The 24,841-nt window shown below is 59.2% G+C and overlaps 2 protein-coding genes across 5 annotated transcripts; both read left to right on the forward strand.

Moving 5' to 3' along the window:
• Positions 1-23: 23 nt before the first annotated feature.
• Positions 24-978, forward strand: LOC115613072 (proline-rich protein HaeIII subfamily 1-like). Its single transcript, XM_030498110.1, has 2 exons — positions 24-372; positions 542-978. The coding sequence occupies exons 1-2, from the start codon at positions 24-26 to the stop codon at positions 976-978; spliced, it is 786 nt and encodes a 261-aa protein (XP_030353970.1).
• On the forward strand, positions 544-24,505 carry BCORL1 (BCL6 corepressor like 1). 4 transcript variants are annotated; one of them, XM_030498569.1, is made up of 15 exons: positions 544-816; positions 7,841-7,979; positions 10,547-10,637; positions 10,893-12,669; positions 12,850-13,481; positions 13,737-13,950; positions 14,141-14,221; positions 14,381-14,836; positions 16,713-16,942; positions 17,039-17,245; positions 17,329-17,495; positions 17,671-17,816; positions 18,688-18,765; positions 21,734-21,887; positions 22,955-24,505. In XM_030498569.1, the coding sequence occupies exons 2-15, from the start codon at positions 7,894-7,896 to the stop codon at positions 23,229-23,231; spliced, it is 4,596 nt and encodes a 1,531-aa protein (XP_030354429.1). In that variant the 5' UTR covers positions 544-816; positions 7,841-7,893; the 3' UTR covers positions 23,232-24,505. The 4 variants fall into 4 exon arrangements, with proteins under 4 accessions (XP_030354429.1, XP_030354426.1, XP_030354428.1 ...); XM_030498566.1 differs by having other exon boundaries at positions 10,893-13,481; XM_030498568.1 differs by having other exon boundaries at positions 10,893-13,481; positions 13,785-13,950.
• The last annotated feature ends 336 nt before the right edge of the window (positions 24,506-24,841 follow it).

Below are 24,841 nucleotides of genomic sequence, written 5' to 3' on the forward strand. Positions count from 1 at the left end.
TGCCGCGCAGCCCGGTGCCCCGCATGGCGCGGGGGAGGCGCCTCGCCCCGGGCCGCCCCTGCCCCGCAGCGCTGCCCTCCCGGCGAGGCACCGGGCCGGGGGCGGGGGGGACACCCAGCGCCATCGCCGGCCCCGCGACCACCTCGGCCGGGCAGGCGGCTCCGCGCCCGGTCCACCGGCCCGGCTCGGCGGGGCTGCGCCCGGGGACACCCCCCGCGGCCGCGCCCGGCGGCGGGCACCGGGGGCTGCGGGAGCCGCGCTCGCTGCCGGCGCTGCCCGTCCAGCGCTGCTCGGGCGTGGAGCGAGCGCCCGCCCCGCCGCCTCCTCCTCCTCCATCCTCCTCCCTCCGGTGCGGAGCGAGCGCCGCTCCCGGTGCGGGCGCGGGTGCCCCAGCGCGGGGTCGGGCGTGTGTGCGTGTGCGCGGGGCTCCCCCCGCACCGCGCCGCGCCGCCCCGTGCCGCCCGGTCGTACCGGCCCCTCCCGGTCGGTCCCTCCCCCCCCTTCGCCCGTTCCCCCTCCGGACTCGGCCGGCTCCGCGCAGCCCCCCCGCGCGGGCAGGGCTGGCGCGCGGCACGCCGGGAGCCGCAGTCCCCGGGGCGCGGGGCGGGCGGGCGGCCGCGGCCACCGGACTACAGCTCCCGGCAGCCGCCGCGGCCGCGGCTCGCTCTCGCCCTCACACTCCGGCTGCCGCTGCCAGTGTCTCCGCCGCCGCCGAACCGCCGCTCGCAGCGCCCAGTGTCCGACCCGCCGCCTCCGGGCAGGGGCCCGCCTCGGCCCGCCGCCGCCCCCCCGCTGCCCGCCCGGCTCGGGAAGCAGGTGCGTGCCCGACCCCCCCCCCTCCCCGCCGCCCCGCACCGGACGCCCCGGCCCCCTCTGCCCGGGCACCCCGGGCCCGCGCGGCCCCGCACCCACCGCCGGGGGGGTGAGGGGGGGGTGGACGGGAGCGTGCGGCCCGAACCACCCCCCCCGCCCGGTTAGACGGGGTCTCCATGGAAACGGTCCCGGGACACCCCCGGGGGCGGTGCGGGGGGGGGGGTGGCGAATGGTGGGGGGGCAACGTCCTGCGGCGGGACAGCGGCGGGGACGGCGGGTGCTGTCAGCGCCGTGCCGGGGGCAGCGGGCAATGGGCAACGGGCGTTGGGCTCCGCTCCCTGCCCCGCGACGGCGCGGCGCGCTGCTGCCCTGCCTCGCGCGGCGGCACCGGCACCGGCGGCACCTGCCGCTCCCCGGGCGGCGCGGGGGGTCCCGGGGCGGCGGGGCGGGGCGGGGCGGCCGCCAGGGCGCAGCGCTCCCGGGGCGGCGGCCGACAGCGGCGGGACGGCGGCGCCGGGCGCTCGCGGAGTTGAGCGGCGTGGCCCGAGCCCGTCCCCGGCGGCCGCCGTGCCCGGGGCCGAGCCGCGCCGGCAGCAGCGCCGGGAGCCGGCCGGGCGGGCGCCGGGCGATGGCGGAAGAGCCCTCCCTGGGGGCAGCGCGGCCGCCGCCACCTCCATGTTCGGGGCTGCCCCGGTGCGGCAGCGCGGGGAGGGGGGGCCCGTCCGCGGGTACCGGGGCCGCGGGGCGAGAGGCGGCCCCGCGCTCTCGTGAGGAGCGGCCCCGGTGGCTGCCGTTGAGCCGGGGCGGGCATCGGGGGCTGCGGGGGCCGGCGCGGGGCAGTGCCGCGGGGCCTGGCCCCGGGAGCGGCCGTGGGGGCCGGCATGTCGCGGGGCGGGGCGGGGCGGGGGGGCTCCGGTAGCGGCGCGGGCCGTGCCGCGGCCTCGCGGGGCTCGGGCCGGGGCTCGGGAGGGACCCTCCGGCGGTCCCAGCCCCGCGGCCTCGGGCAGGGCTCGGGCCGGCCCCGCGCCGCCGCCCCCCGAGCCCGCGGCGGCCGTACCGGGCCCCGTCGTGCCCGCGGTGATGGCCAGGCAGCGGCGGGACCGGGCAGGAGGAGGCGCTTCCTGCCGCCCGCACCGGAGAGGAAACCAAAACTCCTTCGACGGAGTGTCGGTGCTCGGCAGGGTCGGTGCAGCTTCTCGGTGAGCAGCGTCGCTCCCTTCCACGGGTGTGGGTGCCGCCAGCTCGGCACAGCACCGGGAGAAGCTCTTACAGGCTGACATAGCGATGGGGAAGGTCTCTCCTCCCGGCAGAGCATCCGCTCCCCAGCATCCTCATCCTCACCAGGGGGTATCAGTGCGAGGAAGGGCTGGTGCACTCCACGCCCTTTGCTGCTTGTCACGTCTTTTTGGCCATGTCTGCACCAGCCTTCCCTTCCCCATTGCTGTCACCAGCCTTCGGGTCCCACCGGTTGGGTGCCTGCTGGTGGGTGCTGGTGCCTGCCGAGGCCCCGCTCCGTCGGCATCACCTGAATCTGGAGCCGTGCCCTGTGCAGGCTCCGGAGCCTGGCTCTGGCATGATTTGGCCTCTAGAATGAAGCTGCCCCTGGCAGTGCAGGGCTCTGGCGTGCCGGCCCAGCGCCGGGCACGGGCGGCTGCTCTCCCGTCGCAGTATTTTGGGTGACACGTGCCGTGTCAGACACATTTTTTACACTGTCCTCCCTCAGTGACTCTTTTTTCTAGTCCTTAAATGTGCGGCAGTGGCCTTTCGTGGGGACAGCCCCGGTGTCATGAGCGAGGGAGGGCTCAGTGCCACCGGCCGGCAGCGGGGACGAGTGACCAAAGGACTAGCGAATGAGTGGCAAACTTTTCTTTTTTTATTTCAAATGGGGATGGATTTTCTCTTTTTTTATTTCCAGTTCATTGTGCCGAGTATCTATAATTACTTGCGGTGTTGCTGTGTCTTTAAATGAGCTTAAGCAAATGCGTGGAGGCAAAGCCTGGCTCAGCTCGGCAGCGGTTGGGGCTGCTGGGGGGACCCCAACAGCGCCAGGGGGACCCAAACTGAGCTGGGGTGGCTGCGGGGACCACGGTTGGACGTGGCACCTCCCTGTTGACACAGGCCGTGGTGGTAGCCTGGCCAGGCCCTGTGGGGATTTGTGCCACGTTGGTTGTTCCCGGTCGGTACTGGCGCCGCTGCTGACCCCTGCGTGAGCGGTAACATGCTACAAGATAGATAAAACTGTTTCCTTTTTATTTCAGTTTTCTTGTTCCGATTTTCCCCTTGCGGTGCATTGTGCCCACCATGAGTCCTGGGAGAGGACCGTCACCATGTTTTAATATATTTTTTTATTTAATTCGAAAATTTTTGCCAGCAGTTTGCTCTGAAGGGTTTCCCGAAGTGATGCTCAGAGCTGAAAAGGCGCCTGGGGCAACTGTGGGGACCAGCGCTCGCTCTGGACCTCTGGACCTCAAACGGGCGCCCGACAATCACACATAAAACCAACTATAATTTCTTGCTTGTGTTACTAATGGCAACGAAGGGTGCCAAAGAGAGCGGAGCACTGCGGGTGACGGCCCGTTCCTGGCGGTGCAGCCGGTTCCTCCTGCCGCCCTGCACCACTGCGCGAAGCAATGCGCTCTGAGCTCCGAGTCCCGCTTGGAGTTCCCAGCAGACAACCCCGTTTGATATTTCATCGCCATCCAGGGGAAAACTGAACCGAAGCCAACAGCCTTCGAGGCTTCGCTGCTTTCTGGGCACGAATGTGGCAAAGGTGTCTCCCGCGGGTGTGTTTCCAGGGTCAAAGTGCTTCCTTCCCTCCTGGCCTTCCTGAGGAGCCGATTGGCACCACAGGAGGGGACCTGCTGCAGCCTCCCCATCCCCTGCTGCACGGGGTCCATTGGGCTTTCTCCTTCTCCAAGCCCTAAGGTTGGAAATCCTCCTTCTCCTCCCTCTGTGCCACTGTCACACTTACTGCCAGTGTCCATAAAGGCCCTGGAGCTCTGTCGAGCTGCACTGAGATCCCACCAGTGCTCTCGGGGTGATATTCCTGCCCAGAACCCCGGGTGGGGGGAAGCCTTGTGCTGGGGGGGTTGTAGGAGAGTGGCTGCTGGTGTTTCAGCACCCAGCATCTCGTGCCCACCCAGGCAGGGTGCAGCTGAGATAGCAGCAACCGCTCGGTGCATGCTCATGTGCCGGTGCTGGGATGGGGAGAGGAAGGTGAGCAGCTTGAAATCTGTGTCATTTTAGTACAGAGCAGGGAAATACATGAAAAGCTTCTTGCGGGGTGGTGGGTGTGTCAAGGCAGCGTGGTCCTAAAGTGAAGGAGTGTCTGGCACAAGAAGAAGAGGGAAAAGGCCCCTGCCTGTACCACGGGTCCACCCAGCTGCCCAGGAGGTGGATGGCTGCAGGAGATTGTGGCTCTGTTTGACCTGATCGAAGCAGTATGAGCGAGGGTTAGACCAGGTGGCAACAGACGTGACATCTGTCACGCAAACACGACAGCACCAAACCCTCTGGCAAAAACCAACTCTTTGCTACCTGTGGCTGGAAGTTTGGAGGCAGCCCGGGGAAGTTGCTGGTGCAAGTGCTTGAGAAGCTGAGTGCTGAGTTGGGTCAGGGAGCTGATCCCACTGAGGGACCGTTATTTTCGGGGGGAGGCTGGATTTTCATGGGGTAGTTTGCCAAATCTACTTTGCGATTCCTGCTGCGTTAATGCTGGGGTGGGAGATGGAGAGCAAGGGGCAGCGAGGCACTGGAAAACTTAACTTTGTCAGCCTTGACTTGGGCAGCTCCAGTTCGGATCACTGAGAGCTGTGGTGCGGGCAGGGTTTTAGCAGGGGTCAGCACGGGGATTGTGTGGGCTTGGTTCTCTTCAGCAGTGTGGGAGTGGGTGGGTGAAGGCAGCGGCAGCCTGTCCTGCCACCCTCAGCCTGGCCTGAAGCGATGGTTGTCTTGGTGCTATTGGGATTTTGGTGAAAGGGGGATTTGTGTGGAGATAACGATTAGAAAATATCCATACCTGAAGAGCTTTGTGTCAGGAAACTCTCTTCTATTGGCTGCACAATGGTATTTCAGAAAGGATAGTAATTTCTTGACTCAATTCCACATGTAGCTAAGTCATTGCTAACCTGAGTACAAGCATGCTTTTACTACAAGGAGAACATCATCTGCTTTTTCTGGAGCCTGGAAGAGACCAGTTTGCAAAGGAGCAGCCTCTCCTTTTGCAAAACGATGACAGGTTTTGCCTTAATGAACAAACCTCCCCTTGGTTTTAATTCCAGGGAGGGATTTGTTTCACTGAACATCCCTCTGAGGGGTTGCTGTTGGAGGTGGATGTGTTCAGCACCTTTCTGTCTGCAGTTCTTGGAGCACCTTTTGTTTTGGGGGATGAAGGTACTTTAATATCACACCATGAGCCCAAAATGCAGCGCTCATCTTCTGACTTCATTCTAAACCAGTTTTCTTTGGAGTTAATTAGAATTGGCTGTGCACCTATTTAGCTAAATCAAAATAAGGCTGTGGTTTCACGTACATTTCCTTTGGCAGATGTGATGGGTTAAGCAGGTTCTGTGCCAGGCTGTGCCCTCTCTCCCTGTTGGCGAACCTGATCTAGGAGCTACTATGGGTTAGAACCAGGCCGGGGGGGAACCCACAAAGGTTTTAAACTGAGATCAGCTCCCTGGTCAAGTTTACCAGGACACTGCACAGTTTTAGTGGTGTGATTGAAGAGGCAAGGGGAGAGAAGGGCTTCAACAGCTCCTGCTCAAAGACAGGCATGTGAAGCCAGGCCCTAGCTGTGTTCTCCAAGGGGTTCCTACTCGTTTCATTACATCCGTTTAAAGTCGCTTCAAGCAGCACAAGTGTAGACAGGAGATGTGCTCGCTTTCCTCATGTCGACTTGACAGAAAGTATGTTCTGACCCGGGGAGGCTGCAGTTGCTCTTTCTGGTTCGGTGTTGCATTGGGAGCCCACTGCTCGTCCTATGTTTGTCAATAGACCTCCTGGCCTGCCTCCTTAAGGATGCTGTTCTTTCACTCTTCATGCACGTTTGTGCTTGAGATCACATCTGTGGTTTTGCCCCCGTTTCATTCCTTCTCGTAGTTGAAATCTTGATTCTTTTTCTCTTCTGTTCATTCTGTGAAATGCCTGTCTTTGGCACGTGTCCCACATCGTCCGTAGAGGACAGAGGCCAAGAATTCATGAAACAGTGTCTATCTCTGTTGCTGTGTCCTTCCGGCTCTCTTCTCATGGCCATCGTGCCTCCTCTTGTTGACCAGCTTTTACTCAAGTACTCCAAACATGCTGCTTCTCCCAGCTCCTCGTACCATCCTCTTATCACTTTTCCCTCGCCAGACCTATTCTCAGGTCACGCCTGGTCTGTTCAAGGCTTCAGCTTGTCTCCAGCTCCCATTCCACATGGCACAGCCGTATGTGTCCCCTTCCCCGTTGCACAGAAGGTCCCTTTTGGTTTCCCCCCAAACATCTGTCCTGCCACCGTGCTCGGGGGCAGGACCTTTCTCCTCCCCTTCTTTCAGTTTAGCCTAAGATGGTGAAATCCCCGCAGATTGTTTGTTCCCCTATTTCCTTTATGTTGCATTTCTCTCCAAGCATCGCAAGACTCCTCCCCTTCCTGCTCCAAGCCACCTCGCATTCTCTTTGGGTATGACCCTGCTCTCTGTCTCACCGTCCGCCCGGCTCCCCCTTCACTGCAGAGCATTGCTTCCATCTCCTGGCCCGTGTCCTTTAGCGGGTTTCCCCCGCTTCTCCTGACGTCTGATTGCCGTGCTCTGTTTGCTCGCTTGTGCCCTCGTACGTGCAGATGGCTCTGTCGCTGCTTTTTTGCAAACAAGCTGCCTCACCCCGGTTTCTCCTACGTCCCCGGCCCTTCCTTCTGCCTGAGGATCCCCACTGGCACGTTTGGGCTGAGGTGAGGGCACCCGGCAGCGGCTGCCTGCAATTCCGCTGCTGGACCCCTCGAGCTGCTGGCCAGTAGGTCCCTGAGTGGCTCGTTTCAGCATTCACAGAAGGTACAAGCTGCTTCTTGTCCCATTCAGAGCTCATGTCGCCAGGAGTTTGTCAGGGAACAGACAGCCGATGGAGATTTGGGATCACGTGTCGCTTTCAGCTTCTTCCCACTCTCGCCCGCTGCACCGAGCAGTGCCGTGGCTCTGTGCCTGCTTTACCTTCGGGTGCTCCGTGTTTCTCTGAACCAAGAACCTCTTTGGCAGCATCTCTCTGCTGTTTGCAGTCAGTGCCGCTCGGTTCGACCGAGTCCACTTGTTAGTGCAGAGGATCCTCGCTTCCTCCGCTGCTTTTTCCCTGACAGGAGTGGAGCAGCAAAGCTGCCTTACTGCTGGAACACCCAGCGCGGCAGGATTGGCTGCAGCGCTCCCTCGAAAGCTCCACCCAGCCGACGGTGCGTCTTGGATGCTCGCGAATCCCTGGATTTCCTCATGTTTTCCACCCGTAACTCTGCTGAATACCAGCACCTTCCTGGCCGAGGGAGGGGTAATCCCTTGACAGCACTGTCCGAGGGCACTGCTGGCAAACCTCTGCTCCCCTCCAGGGTCCCCTGGTCGCCTCCTTGTGTGAGGTTTTTCCTCCTTGAACCTGCCACGTGCTGGCTTGTGAAAGTCGTGTGGGGCCTTGGGGGATGGCAGCGTTTTAACAGACCCTCTTCTTGGGTAAAGGTCTGACTTGCTCGTTCCCCAGTGCTGGGGGTTCCTCTGGAGGGAGACGAAAGGCAGAGGAGTCTTGGTGAGGGATGCGCGCGTGTGTGAAGACGCCGGTGTGGAACTCTCAGGGTACCCAGAGGCTTTTTGGCAGTAACGCTGTTTAACACAAGTGGGCTGCGGATCCTGCCCCAGGGCACTGCTGGTTGCTTCTAGCCCTCTTCCAGACAGATGTGTAGCATCTCGGGTGCTGCACCCATCTGCCCAGCAGCGGAGCTGGGGACACTGCTCTCTGAAGCACGGTTGAACAGGAGCATCCTGGGGAGAGTTCCCAACCCTCTGATTTTCTTTTGCAGGCAGAGTGGCCCCTCGAGCCCCAGCAGCCCCCGGTCAGTGACGAGCAGCTGTCATGATCTCTACAGCACCTCTCTATAGTGGGGTGCACAACTGGACCAGCACAGAGCGGATTCGCATGTGTGGCCTCAACGAGGAGAGGTGAGGTGCGTCGGCAGCGTGGTGGGGAAGGAGGAAGGAAAAAGTGCCTTCGAACTGGAGAGGCTGCCGGAAGGGAGCTGGTGCTGGCTCAGCCTGTGCTTCTTGGGGTGTAACACAGACTGAGGTGTGCTAGAGCACAGGGAGGGATTGGGTCTGTGGTCAGATGGTGTGTGATGGTCCCCACACCCCATTGTGCTCCATCGAGGAGGGCCCATGAGCAGAGTGTGTAGCTGTATTGCCTCTGCTCTGTGGCTTGGGGATGAGCCTGCACGTGCTACTGGCTTCATCAGACCTGTGCTCTTAACTGCCAGGGGACGGAAAAAGCTTGACCCACTGCAAGCCAAGCCGCTCAGAAGAGGTGTTGCTGACCCAGGAGGGTTAGTGCAGACCAAATGATCAGATGGGAGAGTTGTGACATGCCACCAAATAAGAGATTAGGGAGGATTAGTGGCTGGGAGGCAGAATCGACCAAGGCGAGTTCCTGGCCTGCCCTGTGGCTTTGCATCTCCCGATGACTCTGGGGTCGTCAGTTCTCAAAACTGATCAGTTTGGGGCTCCTTGGGGCTATTTCATGTGTTCGGTGCGTTTGCCAGAGCCAGGAAAGCTGTACAGGCACCGCATGCCTGTCACTGCTCGCTGCGGGCGCTGGGGCTCTGGGGGTGAGTGCTGCGAGGGCCGGCCAGGGGAGCAGTGGGGTGGGCGAGCTCAACCCCGCTGGAGGCAGGGACGCAGGCAGAGATCATCTCCAGCCCTCAGCAGCGCCTGGCCCGCCATGTGTCCCGCAGATAAGAGCTGGCGATGGCGTTGCCCTCCTCCGCCTCTCCTGAGCCACTCGCAGCTACTCCTAGTTTGCAATAAACATGAAAGTTCGGGGCGTCTGCGCAAGCGAGAGGGGAGAATCGGGCGCTCTCCCTCGGCTGGCACCGGGCTGCTGAGGAGGAGCCCCGGCGGGGACCGGGCCGGTCGCTGACAGGGCCCGGGCCCGGTGGCGGCGGGGCAGGTCCGGTCCCGGCGGCCTTGGAGGTAGCCGAGGGCGGGAGGAGGCGGGGCAGTGCCCGGCGCTGTGCCCGGGGCCATTAGGGGCGGGCTGTGCCCGTGCCGTTCCGGTGCAGTGCCGTGCCCGTGCCGCGGCTGTGCCCTGGGCCGTGCCCATGCCGGGACCGTGCCGTGCCGGGGCTGTGCCCGTGCCCGTGCCGTTCCGGGGCAGCGCCGGGACCGTGCCGGGGCTGTGCCCAGGGCCGTGCCGTGCCCGTTCCGGGCCGGGCCGGGCCGGGCCCCGCTGTCCGGCTCCGGCAGTTCCCCGGTAGAGCCGCGGGCAGCCAGCTGCGCTCGGGCGCCCCCTGGCGTTCCGCCGCCGTGCTGCCCGCCCGTGTGGACGCGGCCGCGGCCCCGGGCACGGCCCCCCTCGGCCCCGCTCCGCTCCGCCGGGGCCGGGCTGCGACCGCGGGCCGGCTCCGCGACCCCCGCTCCCCTCGTCCCCCTCGTCCCCCCAGGTCCCTCTCACCCCGGCGGGGCCCCGCCTGTCCCGGCTTAGGGGTGGGCCCCGGGGCCTGCCGCGGCCCCGAGCGCCGCTCCCCGAGCCCCGCCGGCTGCGCTGCGGCGGCCGGGCCCGGCCGGTTCCATCCCCGCGGCCGCCGGACCTGCCCGGGCTAACGGCAGCCCTGCGGCGGGTCCCGTCAGACCGCGGCCGGGCTTGAGGGCTCGGCGGGAGCCGTGCTGCGGTGGCCGCGAGGAGCCCGCGGCGGGGCCCGGTGCCGGGGTGCGGCAGCCCCGGGGACGCGCTTGTGCGCGGTTCTTCGCTGTGAGAGCCGGGCAGCGCTGGGAGCAAACCCAGAGCGGGTCGTGTCCTCGGCAGAAGCTGAACTCGACCTGTTCTACCCCCGCCCCAGCAGCTTGTCTGAATGACCCTTAGAGAACAGCGAGCGGCTGCTGGGTAAATACTGCTGGGGCAGGCACGGAGCACCCCGTCCCCTGTCCTCACGGATCCTGAGCTGTGTCCTCAGTGCGCCCCGCTTCTGTGGGGTTCACAGCCCTTAACCCGAATCCAGGCTTTCCACTCAGGAGCTGCTTTCAAAGAGAAAGGGTCAAACGTGCAGGACATGGGGCTGGGGGCGGGAGTGAGGAGCTGCCTGTGGAAGAAGAGACAAGCAGGATGGGGCTGGAAACGTGTGGTGGAGCAGAACGGGAAGCGGAGGGTGAGGAGTGGGTGTGTGGGGCCGGGCTGTGAGGCAGCGCAGTGACGAGGGCCGGAGGGGCAAAATGCTGTGGGTGAGGAAGATGCACAGAGCTGCTGGGCCATGGAGAAAGTCTTGTCCAGCCCGCAGGAGCCGCAGGTGAGCTGTTATGTGTGAGGAGGTGTGATCCAGTAGGCAGAGCTCCGGGAGCGGGAGGATGCAGCGGTGCTCCTCACCCCCTCGGTCTGCAGCGGCCGGTACCCGCCGTGTCACGTGTGGTGAGGAGGAGCTACCTGGAGCAGCCACGCTTCCTCAGGCTGCCAGCTCCGCTGCTGTCCCGTGCTGGGGTGCTGGGAGGGTATTTTGTAATCCTCTGTCTTGTTCCTCGGCCAGGAGAGCCCCCCTTTCTGATGAGGAGTCTAAAACGAGCAGCTCCCAGCACTTGGGGTCTCAGGAGTTTTGCGTCAGCAGCAGCCTTTCCAAGGTGAGCTCCTTGTGTGCATGTCTGGGGCCGAGAAGGCCTTTCCCTGATGGAACAGGCCAAGGAAAAGCATCTACCCCAACGGGTCCCATGGCCTCCTCCTCAAGAGGGGCGCAGCAAGGGAACCGCTCTAGTTCAGCAAGAGCTGTTTGCCGCTTCTGCCTTTGTGTCTGGGTGGGGGTTAGAGAAAAGGTCCTGCCTGCTTCACTAGGATCCACTTGCACAGCCCTAAGGACACCTTCTCCCTTCTTGTTGCAGGTGGAGCTCACGGCAGTCACCGGTGGTGGCAGCAGTGCCCAGGGGCTGGACACTGATGGCAAGGTGGAGGAAAGGCTTGGGCCCAAACTGGAAGAGCAGCCACCTGATCCCAACCCAAACCCGGAGGGCGTGGGAAAGACTGTAAAAGACGATGTCCTAGGCCCTCTGGCAAGCCAGGGGAATGGCAGAGGGCAGGAGCCTGCGATCCCCAGGGCTGCAGAGCAGGAGAGCAGCGGTGCCGATGCTGCCTGGACACCTGCAGATCCTCACAGCGACAAGCAGGCTGATGCTGCTCCAGCCTGCTCCGTGGCTCCAGAGAGCGAGCCCGCTGAGAAGGAGAAAACCACCCCAAGCGTTGGAGCACAAGAGCCAGGCGTGCTGGCAGAAGGGACGTTGCCTGTGGTTGTATCCAGCTGCAGCACCTCTGCCTCCACTCCCACGACTTTTACTTTGAACAGAGTGTGCTTTCCCACATCTCAGGCCCCTGCTATGCAAAAGCTGCCCCTGTCCTTTCAGGCTGGGGCAGTTCTGAGCCCGAGCCAGTCACTGGTGTACATCCCACCGCCCAGCTGCGGGCAGCCGCTCAGCGTGGCCACGCTTCCAGCCACCTTGGGGGTCTCCTCCACGCTCACCCTCCCTGTCCTGCCTTCCTACCTACACGATCGCTGCCTGCCGGGCATTATCGCTTCCCCAGAGCTGCGCTCCTACCCCTGCACCTTCTCCGTCACCAGACCCTTGGCTTCAGACGCCAAAGTGGTGTCTGTGGAGGTGAATCAGCTGAGCTGCCCGTCGCCCTCAGGAGGAAGCGGTGCCCAGGCTGCTGCCGAGGGTGCTCCCCCGTCCACCGCCGGCCCTTCGCCCTCGTCCAGCCAGCCCCCACCGGCAGCCCCGTGCGCGAGCGCTGCTCCCTCTTCCGGCACCGGTGCACACACCAGAGCCCCGGCAGCTCCCGAACCGCCCGCACCGGGGGCCGCCACGTCACTCTCTCCTCTGAAGTCCCCTCCGCAGCTGGAGCGTGAGATGGTCTCGTCTCCGGAGTGCAGTGAGATGCCTCTCGATCTCTCCTCCAAGTCCAATCGTCAGAAGCTGCCTCCACCCAGCCAGCGCAAAACACCTCCTATGCCCATCCTCACACCCGTGCACACCAGCGGCAAAGCCCTTCTCACCACGGTCCTGTCCAAGTCCCAGCGCGCGGCCCAGACCGCGGGCAGCAGCGTCACCTCATGTCTTGGCACCACCCCTCCCTTAGTCATCTTCCCCGAGTTCTTGCGCAACGGCGAGCAGGGCTCCTGGGTGAAGAACACCGCGCTCATCAGCGCCATTCCAGGCACTTACGTCGGCGTCGCCAACCCGGTGCCTGCCTCGCTGCTGCTCAGCAAGGACCCTGCTGTGAGCTTCAGCAGGGACCCACGCCACCTTCCCAAGCAGGAGCCTATTTCCATCATCGATCAGGGAGAACCTCGCAGCACTGGGGTTCCCTGTGGAAAGAAAGCGAACCAGACCAGTGCAGAAGGACAGCAGGATCCTGCCAGGAGACTTCTTCATGGCAGAGTTACTCCAGGAGCTCCTTTGTGTCAGTCCAAGGACATCTCCACCTGGAATCCTGGCCAGGGAAGTGTGTACCCGCGATGCCCTGTGAACGGAAAACCTTCCAATCCTCAGCTTCTGCCCCTTGGCTGGTCTCCTTATCATCAAACCCCCCTGCTTTCGATTGGCATCTCTACAGCAGGGCAGCTGCCCCCAGGCCAGAATAGCTCCTGCAAGCCAGCGGGTGCAGGTGAGCTCCCGACGTTCCCAAGCGTGCAGCCCCCAGAGTCCAGCGCAGCCGCCCAGAGCCTGCCGGAGGGGCTGCCCAGGCTCCCACCTCAGGAACGGGAAGCTGCAGCCAAGAGCAAGAGCTGTCGGGCCTTGCCCAAGCTCTACGAGCAGCCGGTCAACCCAGTCCTGTTGGATGCAGGTCCATCTCCTCAGACCAGTGCTTTGGATGTGAAAGGGGAGAAGGGGAAGCTGGACAACCCTCAGAAGAGTCAGGAATGTGATCCACCAAAGCCTGACTCCAGTAAGGAGGGCAATATACAGAACGTACAGACTGAGGCTCCTCCCCAGGGGAGCTGTAGCCTCAAGCAGTTGGATGCAAAACCTAAAGCCCAAGTGTTGGCAGCGTATTTGTCGCATGACGTGCCGGCGGCAGGGCAGCAGAGCCCGCGAGTGAGTTCAGAGGTGCCTTCTGCGCCCGCGGAGAGTCAGCGCAAGGAGCCGGGCTGTGAAGGCTCCCCGGAGCCCCCCGCTGCAGAGCCCCTCCAGTGCGTGCGTCAGGTGGATCTGTGCAGGGTCAAGAAGGAGCGCGTGGAGTGTGACCTGTCATTCACTCCTGTGACTTGCCTGCGAGCTGGGGCTGCTCCCCAGGCCTTTGCCGAGGTCAAGCTCAAAGGAGCAGGACAAATCAAGCAAGAGGGCAGCGTGCGCTGCAAGTCCAAGCGGCAGCATGACGGGGACACCAGGCAGGCCCACAAGAGACTGAAGTGCCAAGGCCAGGAGAGCGAGGAGTCCCCTGGGAAGTCGGGGAGCCGGAGCATGCATGGCCGGAAGGTGTGTGGATGGGCCGGGGCTGCTGGGTTATGGCAGAGGTTGGCAGGAGGGGCTGGGGATGAGGAGGGAGCTCTCGCGGGGGAGGGCAAGTTGAGTGCACAAGGCTTTCCACCCATGCTCTTTGGAGTTATGTGGCAGTGGATTAGTGCAGGTTATCCAGAGCAAAAATGGATCTGGGGTGTCAAAGATGCTGGAGGGCACCAGCATGATGAGTGGGGGGGGCAGCATTTTGTCCCTTCTCCTTTGCTGCTCCAGCTCAGTCGGTCATCAGCTCAAGCTTCAGTCTGTGTCCTCCACACACAGTGGCGAAAACACCACGACAATCCACATGAACTTGGCAGGCGAGAAGCCCAGCCCTGCCTGGGGTCGGTGAAGGACCACAACAGCCTCAGGGTAAAGCGCAAGCGCCGGAGGCCGGCGAAGACGGAGCTGCCGTCACCGGTGCAGCGTGGGGACGGCCGCGAGGAAGGTACTCGGGGCAGGGCACTGCGTCCCCGCGGGGTCAGGCTGCAGCGGCTCCTGACGCAGTGGCTTCTCACAGCGGGTTGGGATCCACACCAGAGCTGCAGCGCGGTGCTGGACTGCCCTTGCCAGGCCAGCAGATGTGTGCGTGCACAGATCTGTGGCCTGTTTTCTCAAGGCTCACGTTTTCCCCACAGGTTACCTTGGGAAGAAACCCAAGAACAACTTCCGGGATTTCATTCCGGTGGTGCTGAGCAGCCGGACGCGCAGCCAGTCGGGTGAGTCGGTGCCAGGGGACCCGGGTGGGAGGCTTGGGTGGACTGTGAACATTTCCCTTTTTAGGTGGCCTTGGCCCTGTCTTCTGTCCTGCCTCGCAGGGTTGTTCTTGTAGATACTCTTGGCTTTTTTGTCAGCTAGAAATCCCACTTTTTTTGCAGGAAGCATTGCTGGCTCTTCTGCTGGTGTGACGGGAGAGTGTGATGTGACTGGTCAGGAGATTCTACCGTTGCTGGAGGAGGATCAGGAAGAAGAAGAGGAGGAGGAGGAGGAAGAGGAGGAGGAAGAGGAAGAGGAGGAGGAGACGTCCTTGAAACGTCGCAAGCTGCGAAAATCCCACAGGACATCCCGCTACCACAGCCGCAGGGCCAGGGACAGGTCTGTGTCCGGGAGGAGCAGCTGTTACACAAGGAGGACCCGGGACCTGCCGTGGAGAGTGGAATCACCCAGGCAGCTGTGGGAGCCCAACGAGGAGGAGGAGGAGGAGGACGACAGCCACGTCAAAAGGAAGAAAAGGAGACGACAGAAAAGTCGGAAGTACCAGACGGGGGAATATTTGACGGAGCGAGAGGAGGAGCGGGTGGGCTACCCCCACAGGAGGCGGAAATCCAAAGCAGGTACAACCTGGGGAGGGGTTTCTGGTACCCAGCTGGGGACAAATGGGGACTTCTTGTTTTGTAGGGGTTTGGGGTTTTTTTTTCGGTTGAGTGTGGGATTTTTTTGGTGTCTTGGGTGTTTTTTGGTGTTTTGGTTTATTTCTATAATGATGAAACTCCGTTGTTATTAGTGGCTTGATGTCCACAGCATCGAGCAGGCTTCAACTAACCAGCTCTTCTTTCCAAAATATTTACAGTAAGCGTTGGAGTAGGAAAGAGCAGCCTTATGTGACTAATTAAATACTGGTCTTACGCTCAGATTAAGACAGAGGGCGTGGGAAAATGAGTATCAGACGAGGTAGTGCAGTGAAGTATTTCTGGACAAGCACGGGCCCCGGGGGGCAGCATTCAGCATTCCTGGCTAGAGGAGAAGGACGTGGAGCCACTACAATTCAACTGCGCGTCCTTATGCTCTGTGTCCCTTTATTAAGGCAACTTGCAAGCTTGTGCCAGGGAGCACAACGGCAAGAGGATTAACAAAGCTGGAGTGTCTGCAGGTGGCTGAGACACCCCTCCCCGTGCTGTGGTTCGTGCCTGCAGCTTTGCTGGGAGGCAGACGCTGTGCCCCTGCCCGCATCCTGCTCGCTGCTCCGCCAGCACTGCCCAGCCCGTGCGGTCACACCGAGCCTGTGACCTGCGTTTCCCTGAGGTTTAGCAGCCTCTGCAGTCCCTCCTCTCTGTCCAGATGGGAGTTTGAGGCAGGAGCAGCTTTGAGGCTGTAGGATGTAAGGCTGGGGCTCACCCAGCAGTGCACGATGTCTCGGGGTGTGCTGAGGCCTGGTAACTTGTAGCTGTGTCCAAGGGTCCCACAGGTAACTTCTGCCAGGGTTGCAGGAGAGTGTGTCTGAGCCACGGGCTTGGGGGAAGCAGTTCTGCCAGCCCTCCATCGGCTTGGGCCTTTCTCTTGGAGGTGGTGTAGTGGGTACGAAGCTGTTGCCTTCTGCCACATCAGTGCTCAGATCAACACTCCTCAGGAGACGCTGAGGTGCTCTGAGGTGCCATGAGAAGTCACAGAGATGGCTGCTGCACTCCCACCAGCTGATGTCCCAAGCTCTGTTTCTGCTCTGGCACAGTTTTACACTGTTGCTGCGGTGTCTTGTGTCTGGGTGCCCCTGTGAGACCAGCAGCAAAGTTTCTGATGGGCTTCCTGGCGTCTTTGCAGTTCACGGGTGCTCTCAGGCTGGGGCTGGCGCCTGTTCCAAACAGAGCCTGAGAAGGAGGTTTGCGTGCAGCAGCATTTGGGAGGGTTTTCCCCAGGAGCTTTACCACACATCTTACGAGTGTCTTCTGTCCAGAAGCCAGTTTCCCTCAGGGACTGCTTGCTCGCCCCTCAGATGGGTAAGCTTCTGTATTTTGGATTCAGAAGTTGTGGCCTAGAGCCATCGCTGGCTTTGGAGATGAGGACCTGAGCACTGTGAGCGGGCTGGCAGCCAGAGGAGGGACGGGGCCAGCCCATGTGTTTGCAGAGTGCTGTGTCCTGTATTAGCTAAAGAATCTGCATCATCTTCAGGTACAAGCTGCAGTGATCTGCTGGATAGTTTCATACAGGGTTCCCAGTCAGACCTAAGCTGTGGTCAGTTGTGTGCAAGCCCCAGCTCTAGGTAGGCTTGGCCTTTTTGAGACCAGGATACTGACTGCCACTGGGTGTCTTGTGTCCATGTGGAGTCTGTCCCTGGTGGGGAGAACCTGTGTGTTCACTCTGCTTCCACTTGCTGCAGTGCCTCTGCTGTGGGTCTATGCCTCTGGATGTGCAGTCATCCAAGATCAGCAGTTTGTTTTGCCTGGCAGCCTTTGGCGCTGCACCTCCAGAAGCTCCTCATTCCTATTTCTCCTCTAGAGTTTAGGCACCGGAAGCAGAAGGAGTCTGTGAAGGGTAAAGGCACAGAGCTACGGCTGAGGAGCAGGCTTTCCCCATCACCCCGAAAATCTCAAGGACGCCCAGACTTTCGGAATGGCTTCTTTGTGGAGCACTCCGACAGCTCTCCTGCCCAAGAAGAACTGGAGAAACCATCAGGAAAACGCAAATGTAAAACCAAACACCTGGCAGGGATCTGTGACGAGGGGAAGGTATGGCTTGAACTGGTGAGGGGAACACGCATGGGGAGAAGAGAGAGAAGGGACTCCTGTTAGTAAGCCAAGGAGTCGCATTCCTTTCTTTTGCAGGGGAAAGGCTGCTGGAATCAGCCCAAAATGCACTCTCTGAAGAAGTCCCAGGACTTGTGGACACTCTGCAAGTCCCGTCGGGTCAGCCCAGGGAGTTCCCCCGAACTGCCCCCAGCCCAGAACATTCCTCCTGGAGCTCGGCGGCTGATTGTGAACAAAAACGCAGGGGAGACCCTTCTGCAGCGAGCAGCTCGCCTGGGCTACAAGGTGAGTTTTGGTGCCCTGCATCCCCTGTGCTGCCCTGTCTGGGTTCGTGTGTAACCAGGCCCCCAACTGTCTTGCTCCTGTAGGACGTGGTGCTGTATTGCCTGCAGAAGAAGAGCAGCGACGTGAACCATCGTGACAATGCTGGCTACACAGCGCTGCATGAAGCCTGTGCGCGAGGCTGGATCGACATCCTCCACATCCTGCTCGAGCACGGCGCCAACGTGAACTGCAGCGCGCAGGATGGCACCAGGCAAGGCACTGAGAGGGGAACATCTGGGGAAGCCCTGGCAAGCGTCAGGGCAGGGAGCAGAATGTGTTTTTCAGGATGAGCTGTTGGTCATCACTCGATTCGTGTTAACCCAAAACAGCGTTTGCTCTGCAAACTCCGCCTTTCTCTTTTTCTATCAGTGCTTCTGTCCTTGCAGGCCTGTCCACGATGCAGTAGCAAATGACAACCTGGAAACCATGTGGCTTCTACTCTCCTATGGTGCTGATCCCACTCTGGCCACTTACTCTGGGCAGACAGCTGTGAAGCTCGCCACCAGCGAGGTGATGAAGCGCTTCCTCTGTGGTAGGTGCCAAGCCCGGTGGTGGCAGTGCTTCCACCCTTCCCATGTGGCAGCATACGGGGCCAGTTGTGGATGTCAGAGGGTTTAGAAGCGCTTGAGCAGCAGGTGACTGAATAATTTGAGGTCTGTCCTGTCATGTGTGTTCGTGTGTTTGCCACCCAAACTTTAATTACAGGATTATGTACTGTTTTTCAAATAAGGGTAAAAGTTGCTTTTCAGTCTTCAGTGTGCAAGGAGATGGCAATGCTGTGGTCACACAACTAAAGACAGTGCTGTGCACGACGCTTGGAGACACTGTTCCACAGTTCCTGGTTCTGCTGCATAACCTAAGTAACAGGCTTTTGCTGCCAAGTAACAGTGCCTTCTACTCAAACAGCTCTGCCCAAATGCTGCCTACCCGCCCTTGTCAGAAGGGACCGCTGGGGATCCCTGTGGCGGAGAGTGAGGCCTGCCTGCTTGCTGCGCTCTTTGCGTAGAGGCGAGATGAGTGTTGGCTTCTACACAACAGCCAGGAAGAAGCTTGTTTGCCAGCTGTCTGTCTGAGCTCCTTCAGGCTTAACTACGTGTGCAGGTGTTGGAGATGTCATTTTGAACGCAAGGCCACCCTAAGAACCTTTCTTTCCAACACTTTGGGTGTTGTCAGCTTTCCCTTTTCAGCTTCTATTTCATGTTCTCAGGCTGGGGCCGCATTGTCCTCCTCTGAGTGAGGGTATGCTTCCTGCAAGTTGTGGTTCAGCTTTTGCCATAATCCCTAATTGCAAAGTGGGGAAAAGCAGCAGAGGTGAAGGAGGTCACCCGGGATCAATGGATGTGCATGCCAGGCTCATGTTTTGTCCAGTAGATAAGCATTAACCCTCTCAATCTTTTCTCTAGATTACCTTTTGGATCTCCAGGGGCGCACGGATGGGGATCCTCGAACAGCGTGGGACTTCTACAGCAGCTCTGTACTAGGTGAGTTCAGTCTGTGCCATTTCATGTACAGCAGCAGAGCAGAGAGATGTAATGCCAGGTAGCAACCCCTCATTCACTCAGGTCTGTCTGTGTCCCTCCCAGCTCACAGCTTTGGCAGAGAATTTACCATAATGTTACATGTTGGGAGTTGCTCCTGAAAGGGACTTTTTCTTTGGGAGGCTGCATGTGTGGATCCCTCCTGTGGGCTGAGCATGGCGTGCAAGACTGGACTTGGGTGCTGCTGGTGATTCCTAAGGGTCTCTGGGTATCGATCCCAGAGCATGTTATTCTTGTAGCACTTCTCGTTGCTCCCCTGCTAACCAGTCATAAAAGATAAAACCAAGGCACACAGAGGACATACTTATTCCTTTGAGGTGCTAGAAGTCTTGAACTTCTTCCAGATTCCCTCTCCTCTGCTCTGGAGGGGAGGCATTTGGCTGGGGCAGGTCCTCTGCTTAAAGTGCCAGGCATTTCCAAGGGAAGGCAAGACCTGTGCCTTCTGCTGTCGCTTCCTGAAAGTTGTGGTTACCAGCTTAGAAGTTCTCTCAAAACAACACAGACACAAGGTCCGCAGACCACTCATGCTGTTGCTCCAGTTCCCCCAGGGCCCATGAATGAAGATGTCCTGGCTGTAGCCGGGGGCCTGTGGCAGACTGCAGAGTCCCTCCCCGCCACTTCGGAGGCAGTAGGTCAGCACTCTCAGGCCCTTCGTAAAGGCTTGGGTTATTTACACTGCCAAGCTACAAGGCTCTTGATTTTAGCTGCTCACCTGTGTCATTTCCAACATCCTTCTAGAAACACAGAAAAATCAGATACCTCTGGAAGGGTGCCCTTGCTTCTCCTTGGAGGACCCTGATGTCTGTTCCTTTCAGAATAGAAGGAATTCTGTACTCCTTTTGTTCGTAGGCTTTTGCATCTCAGGTGTGCCAAGGAAACAGTTCAAGCTGCAGCCTCCTTCCTCTGAATTTCTCACTCTTGAAGCTATCGCGATCCTTTCAGAAGCAGCCTCTTCACCACAAGAAAAAACAGCTGTTCTTTGACTGTAATATTTTAAAAGTAAAGATATTACCCTTTTTGATTGATCACTGATTCCCACTTGAATTTCTCTGATAAACAAGGATGGACAATTGTGTGTGGTTTTGTGGGCAGGAGAGTTTGGCTCCCTTTGGTTACCACAACATGCTGAGTTACCCAGACAGTTTATGTGCTTGAGTTCTAGCATCTGCTTATGTCCCAGTCATCAGTGCCCTTTCCTCTTGAAGATCCTAGCATGAGATTGCAGACTGCCAGTTCTCATAGCCTTTAGGAGACCCACTGCTGCATGCAAGTGATTTAGAAATGTGCTGTCTTGTTTTTCGTATACCCTGATGCCTGAAGTGAAACGGGTGATTCTCAGAAGAGCAAGTTCAAATTAGCTGCTTCTTTCAGTTCTTTCATTTCCATATCCCTTGGCTTGTCTTGAAAAATCTTGTCTTGCATCTTGTCTTCCCACATTTCTGTCCTCCCCCTCCCCGGAGGCAAAAAGAAAGTTTGCTTTTCAGTAAGCAAACTGTCACCTCTTGGTGTTTCTTGGGGGATGGATCCCTTTCCATCAGACCCACCAGCTGAAGCACAAAGCACTGCATGTCCCTTCATGTGGAGGAGAAATCCCAGGCCGCAGCTCCAATCTGTTGCTATTCTTTGAGGCAGGAATGTTGTCTACATTTTCCTTTAGATCTGCAAATCTCTGGGGGCCAAGAGGTAATGAGGGAAGCCAGGGTGTGGGATCTCTGAGGTCTGAGTGTGGTAAAGTCATCAGCGTCTTGCACTTGGTGATGCTGTAGCTCCAGACACCGAGCCCTGCTCCAGGGTTTTGTTCTGCACCTGGGACTAGCGTTGTTGTGCCTGATTGTCTCCGTGCTACTGGCAGTGGTACAGGATGTCCCTGTTCTTGACCCAGCCTTCTAAGGGAGAGGACTGAGTGAGGAGAGTGTTCAGGGTCCACACTGGACCACGCTGTTGCCATGTTGTTGCATTTAAATTCTTTCTTCCCGGGTTGCTCAAGAGACATGAGGCTTTTCAGTGGTGGCCTCTGAGCTTCGCCAGCAGTGACGTCCCACCAATATTCCTGTCACTTACTTTTGTCATGTTCTACAGGAAGTTTTGACGATTCAAGCACCTTTTTTTTCCTGTTTCTTAGGGATTATTTTTGTTTTTTCCCCTGGGCAGACTGAGAAATGATTGATTTTTTTTTTTCCTGAGACCCTGTTGCAGCCTGTCTCCTGTTTCTGTGTTAAATGACATTCTTGCTGGGGGCTGCATTCGTTCATAGAGCAGTGTGGGGCGTGGAGCTTTCTCATGCGTGGTGTTGAACTATGGCATGTTGGGTTATTTGCTCACCGGCACATTTGGTCTGCCTTCTCTCTGTAGAATCTAACCTCTATTTAGTGGGAAGTTTTTGGAGTTATCCTGTATTATCTCAGCAGGACAAAACCACTCTGCAAACCCAAGACTATTCATACCTCTTAATAAAATCCAGGCAGCAAGCTATTTTTCGATGGATGCTTTTCAGATTGGCGAATAGTAAATTTAACTGTCTTTAAATGGTTTATGGATCAAGTGTGCTGTTCTCCATTTCCTATGAATCAAATCCTGCTGGAGCTCACATGCCTCCTGGGACAGCCAGCTTTAAGCCAGAAATCTGTGGGGCCGAGTCTCTGAAGTCATGCTTATTGATGTTGGGTTGTGTTGGTCTCTAGGTCTGCACATGGTTTGGTAGCACAGCCTTGCTGCCTGTATTTAGGCACCGTTGCTGACACGCTCCTCTAGAGGGGTCCCTGGGACTTTGCTCTTAGAGCTGCTGGGATGTCGTGGATGTGGGATTGTGGTGGTAGCTGGTCCAGCTGTGCAGCACTGTTCCCGAGGGAGTGGTGAGCACTGGCTGGTGTGAAACTGTGAGGGATGCCGATGTCTGTTTTGCTTGTTGCAGAGGGGAAGGATAGCATCGGATGTGATCTTCTGCTCAACCCTCCGGGAAGTTCAGACCAGGAGGAAGAGGACCAAGATGCAGACAACTTCCTCTTTGAGTTCTCAGACAAGCCACTGCTTCCCAGCTATAACCTCCAAGTGTCGGTCTCTCGGGGGTGAGTATCTTCTTGGAGCACAGCATGTGGGTGACGTTAATGCTGGGGTGGAGTGGGAGCTCACAGAACAGAGCCCTTGAGCTCGAGAGGATAGCAGCAATGCAAGGAAGCCTTAGGTTGTCCTCCAGGTGGGGATAACTTGAAATACTCATATATGGAAAATTCACACCTGCCTGAGAAGCTTTGGGAGCCCAAGCTGACTGCATGCTAGGGAGACAGGCCTGAGAGAGCACACTTGTGTCCTGTAGATCTCAAAGCACTCCTCCAAAGGAGGACATGACTATCCCTGTTCTGCAGGTAGAAACACGGAGGGATGGAACTATTGCAGCTTCCCCAGGAGGAGCAAATTGCTGCTGCTGGGGCAGAAACCCACTTGTGGCATGACAATGCCCTGTCATGAGACATCTCAAAATGAAGTATTGCATAGAATCTTTGTTTAGAAAAACGTGAAAGTAGAAATTACACTTTATAAGTCCCAAGTCAGAGAAGCAAGTGCAAGATGTAGGGTAAGATGGAATTTCTTAGGCTAATTCTCAGAGGTCCACCTCGGAGGAGGTCACCTTGTTGTAGTCAGCAAAGACCTGATAGCAGGATTTATCCAGATGGGGGCAGGAGCGAGCGTCAGGCTGAGATGAACGACTGGCTGTGACTGAGGAGCTCTCCAGCGACTGTGGAGGAGCCTGGGGGGAGGAGACTCACTTGGGTGGACACTCCTGCGAGTGTGGACGTGCTGAGAGAAAAGCGTCGTCCCCCAAAGGGTGCTCAGGCATTGGAACAGGCTGCCCAGGGCAGGGCTGGAGTCACCGTCCCTGCAAGTGTTCACACCCCGTGTAGCCGAGGCCTCAGTGCCATGGGTTAGTGGTGGCCTCGGCAGTGCTGGGGAGCGGTTGGACTGGATGAGCTTAAAGGTCTTTTCCAACCTGTTTGATTCTGTGGTTCTATGGTTCTGTGAGAAGGTGTGACCTGCAAAGCAGCGCTCAAAGCCGGGTGTGTGTGGGGGGCGCAGTGGGCAGCACACCCGCGGATCCCGGTGGCCCTAACCTGCCATCCTCTCACCATCCTTCCAGGCCCTGCAACTGGTTCCTCTTCTCTGACGTGCTCAAGCGGCTGAAGCTGTCCTCCCGCATATTCCAGGCCCGCTTCCCGCACTTTGAGATCGCCACGCTGCCCAAGGCCGAGTTCCAGCGGCAGGTCTCTCTCAGCCAGGTGCTGGTGCAGGAGGAGGTGCAGGAGAGCACCGAGCCAGCGCAGGGCTCTGCAGAGACAGTGGAGCTGGTGCACTATGAGCCCGAGCTACTGCAGCTCCTGGGTTCGGTGGTGGAGTACCAGGCTTGGAGCAGCTGACGGAGACAGCTCGCTCCCTGCATCACGAGGCAATAATAAGGACCAACGGGAAGCAGCCCTCTCAGCGCCAGCAGCAGGGACCTGGGTCTTTGGCCAGCCAGTCCTCCTCTCCTCGGGGGTCTCCTCCAGCAGGGGAGACAGGACCCTTGCCTCCAAGGACTTACCCGGGTCTCTTCGTGACGAGCAGCAGCGGTTGCAGCCGTCGGCCCCATCCAGCTGCGGTGGGCGATGAAGCCCCCTCTGCGGGGCCACGTGAGCCAGAGCTCGTGGGGCAGCAACGGCTCCGGCTCTGCCAACACAAGAGGCGGTGGGTGCCCCGCCTGACCCCGTGGAACTGGGCCTCTCTGTTTGCCCTCCCCCTCCCAACGTCTTCCATAGTATTTATTTAATTAGTATTTAATTTGTAAATGTTTCCTTTGTTTTCTGCTGAGTCTGTATCACTGTGATAGTGAGCTCCGGGCTAGGGGATGAGGGCTTCCTCCAACCCCTCTGTGGCACTCTCTGAGGCCGGTGCTCCCCTGGACCAGCCATGCCCTGAGCTGCCGGCCCGGGGGGTCATGGCCCTTCAGGGATGGGCTCCTTGACCCTTGGCCGAGAGCCTGGGAACAGTCACTGCCCTTAGCTTTGGAGCCAGCCCCGCTGCTCCATCCTCTCACCAGGCTCCTTCCTCCATCTCATTTGTTTCGTGCTGCTGCTCCCGCTCCCTGGCAGCCATCGCACCCCATGCTCCCCGGCAGCTTCTCCCCCCACCGCGGGGGCTCTGGCCACTGCAGAAGCCCCCTCAGTGCCCAGCGTGGTGCCTGCTCGGCCTCGGCCCGCTCCTTGCTCCCCTCCAGTGTCACCAGGAGCAGTTCTCTGGGAGAGAGCGGGCAAGGCGCCTGCCACCTGGGCACGGGGCAGGGCTGCGCCGCTCCCGGGAGATGGTACAGTTTTATTGTACAGGTGCTAACAGGACTGAGGACGGGACAATCTTGGTTTCTCTGGCTCTCCCCTGCTCTGCAGTGGGAGCGTTGGGTGGGTTTTTTCTGCTGGTTCATTTTTCCTTTGTGTTGTGTTTCTTCCCGGCCAGGGCAGGTGTTACCCCTTCCTCCCCCTTGGACTCCAGCTGCCAGCCTCCCCTCCTGGTGGCCCGGCAGCACCTTGTGTAAGCCAAGGGTTTTTTTGCCTTTGGGTGTGTACTCTGGTTGCTCTTTCTGATTTCTGTTTTATTATAAACAGCGACAGGCTGTGGTGTCAAAAACACTGATGTACAGAAAAAAAAACCTGCATCAGGACCCCGGCTCCTGCCTTTTCTTCCATTTTCCCTGTCCCATGCCTGCTGCAGGCAGCTTTCCCTGCAGAATAGCGCGAGCCAGTGGGGCAGTGAGGGAGAATGGGAATGCTGCCAGCCCAGAGCAGCCACATCTGTGGCAGGGCAAAAGCAGTATGGAAAGAGCTGTAATGGTGTGAACCCTGCCTACATCCAGTTTTCTCCCAAGAGGGACCAGGCAGAGTCGAGCACTGGGGGGAAAGGGATATGGTTTATTGGCCCGAGAAAGTGTCCACAGCGAGCGCAGGCTGCAGCACGATATCCCCAGCGCAGCTCCCTCGGGCCTGGAGCTGGCAGCGGG

Source organism: Strigops habroptila, chromosome 9, assembly GCF_004027225.2.
Source record: "Strigops habroptila isolate Jane chromosome 9, bStrHab1.2.pri, whole genome shotgun sequence".
NCBI lineage: Eukaryota > Metazoa > Chordata > Aves > Psittaciformes > Psittacidae > Strigops > Strigops habroptila.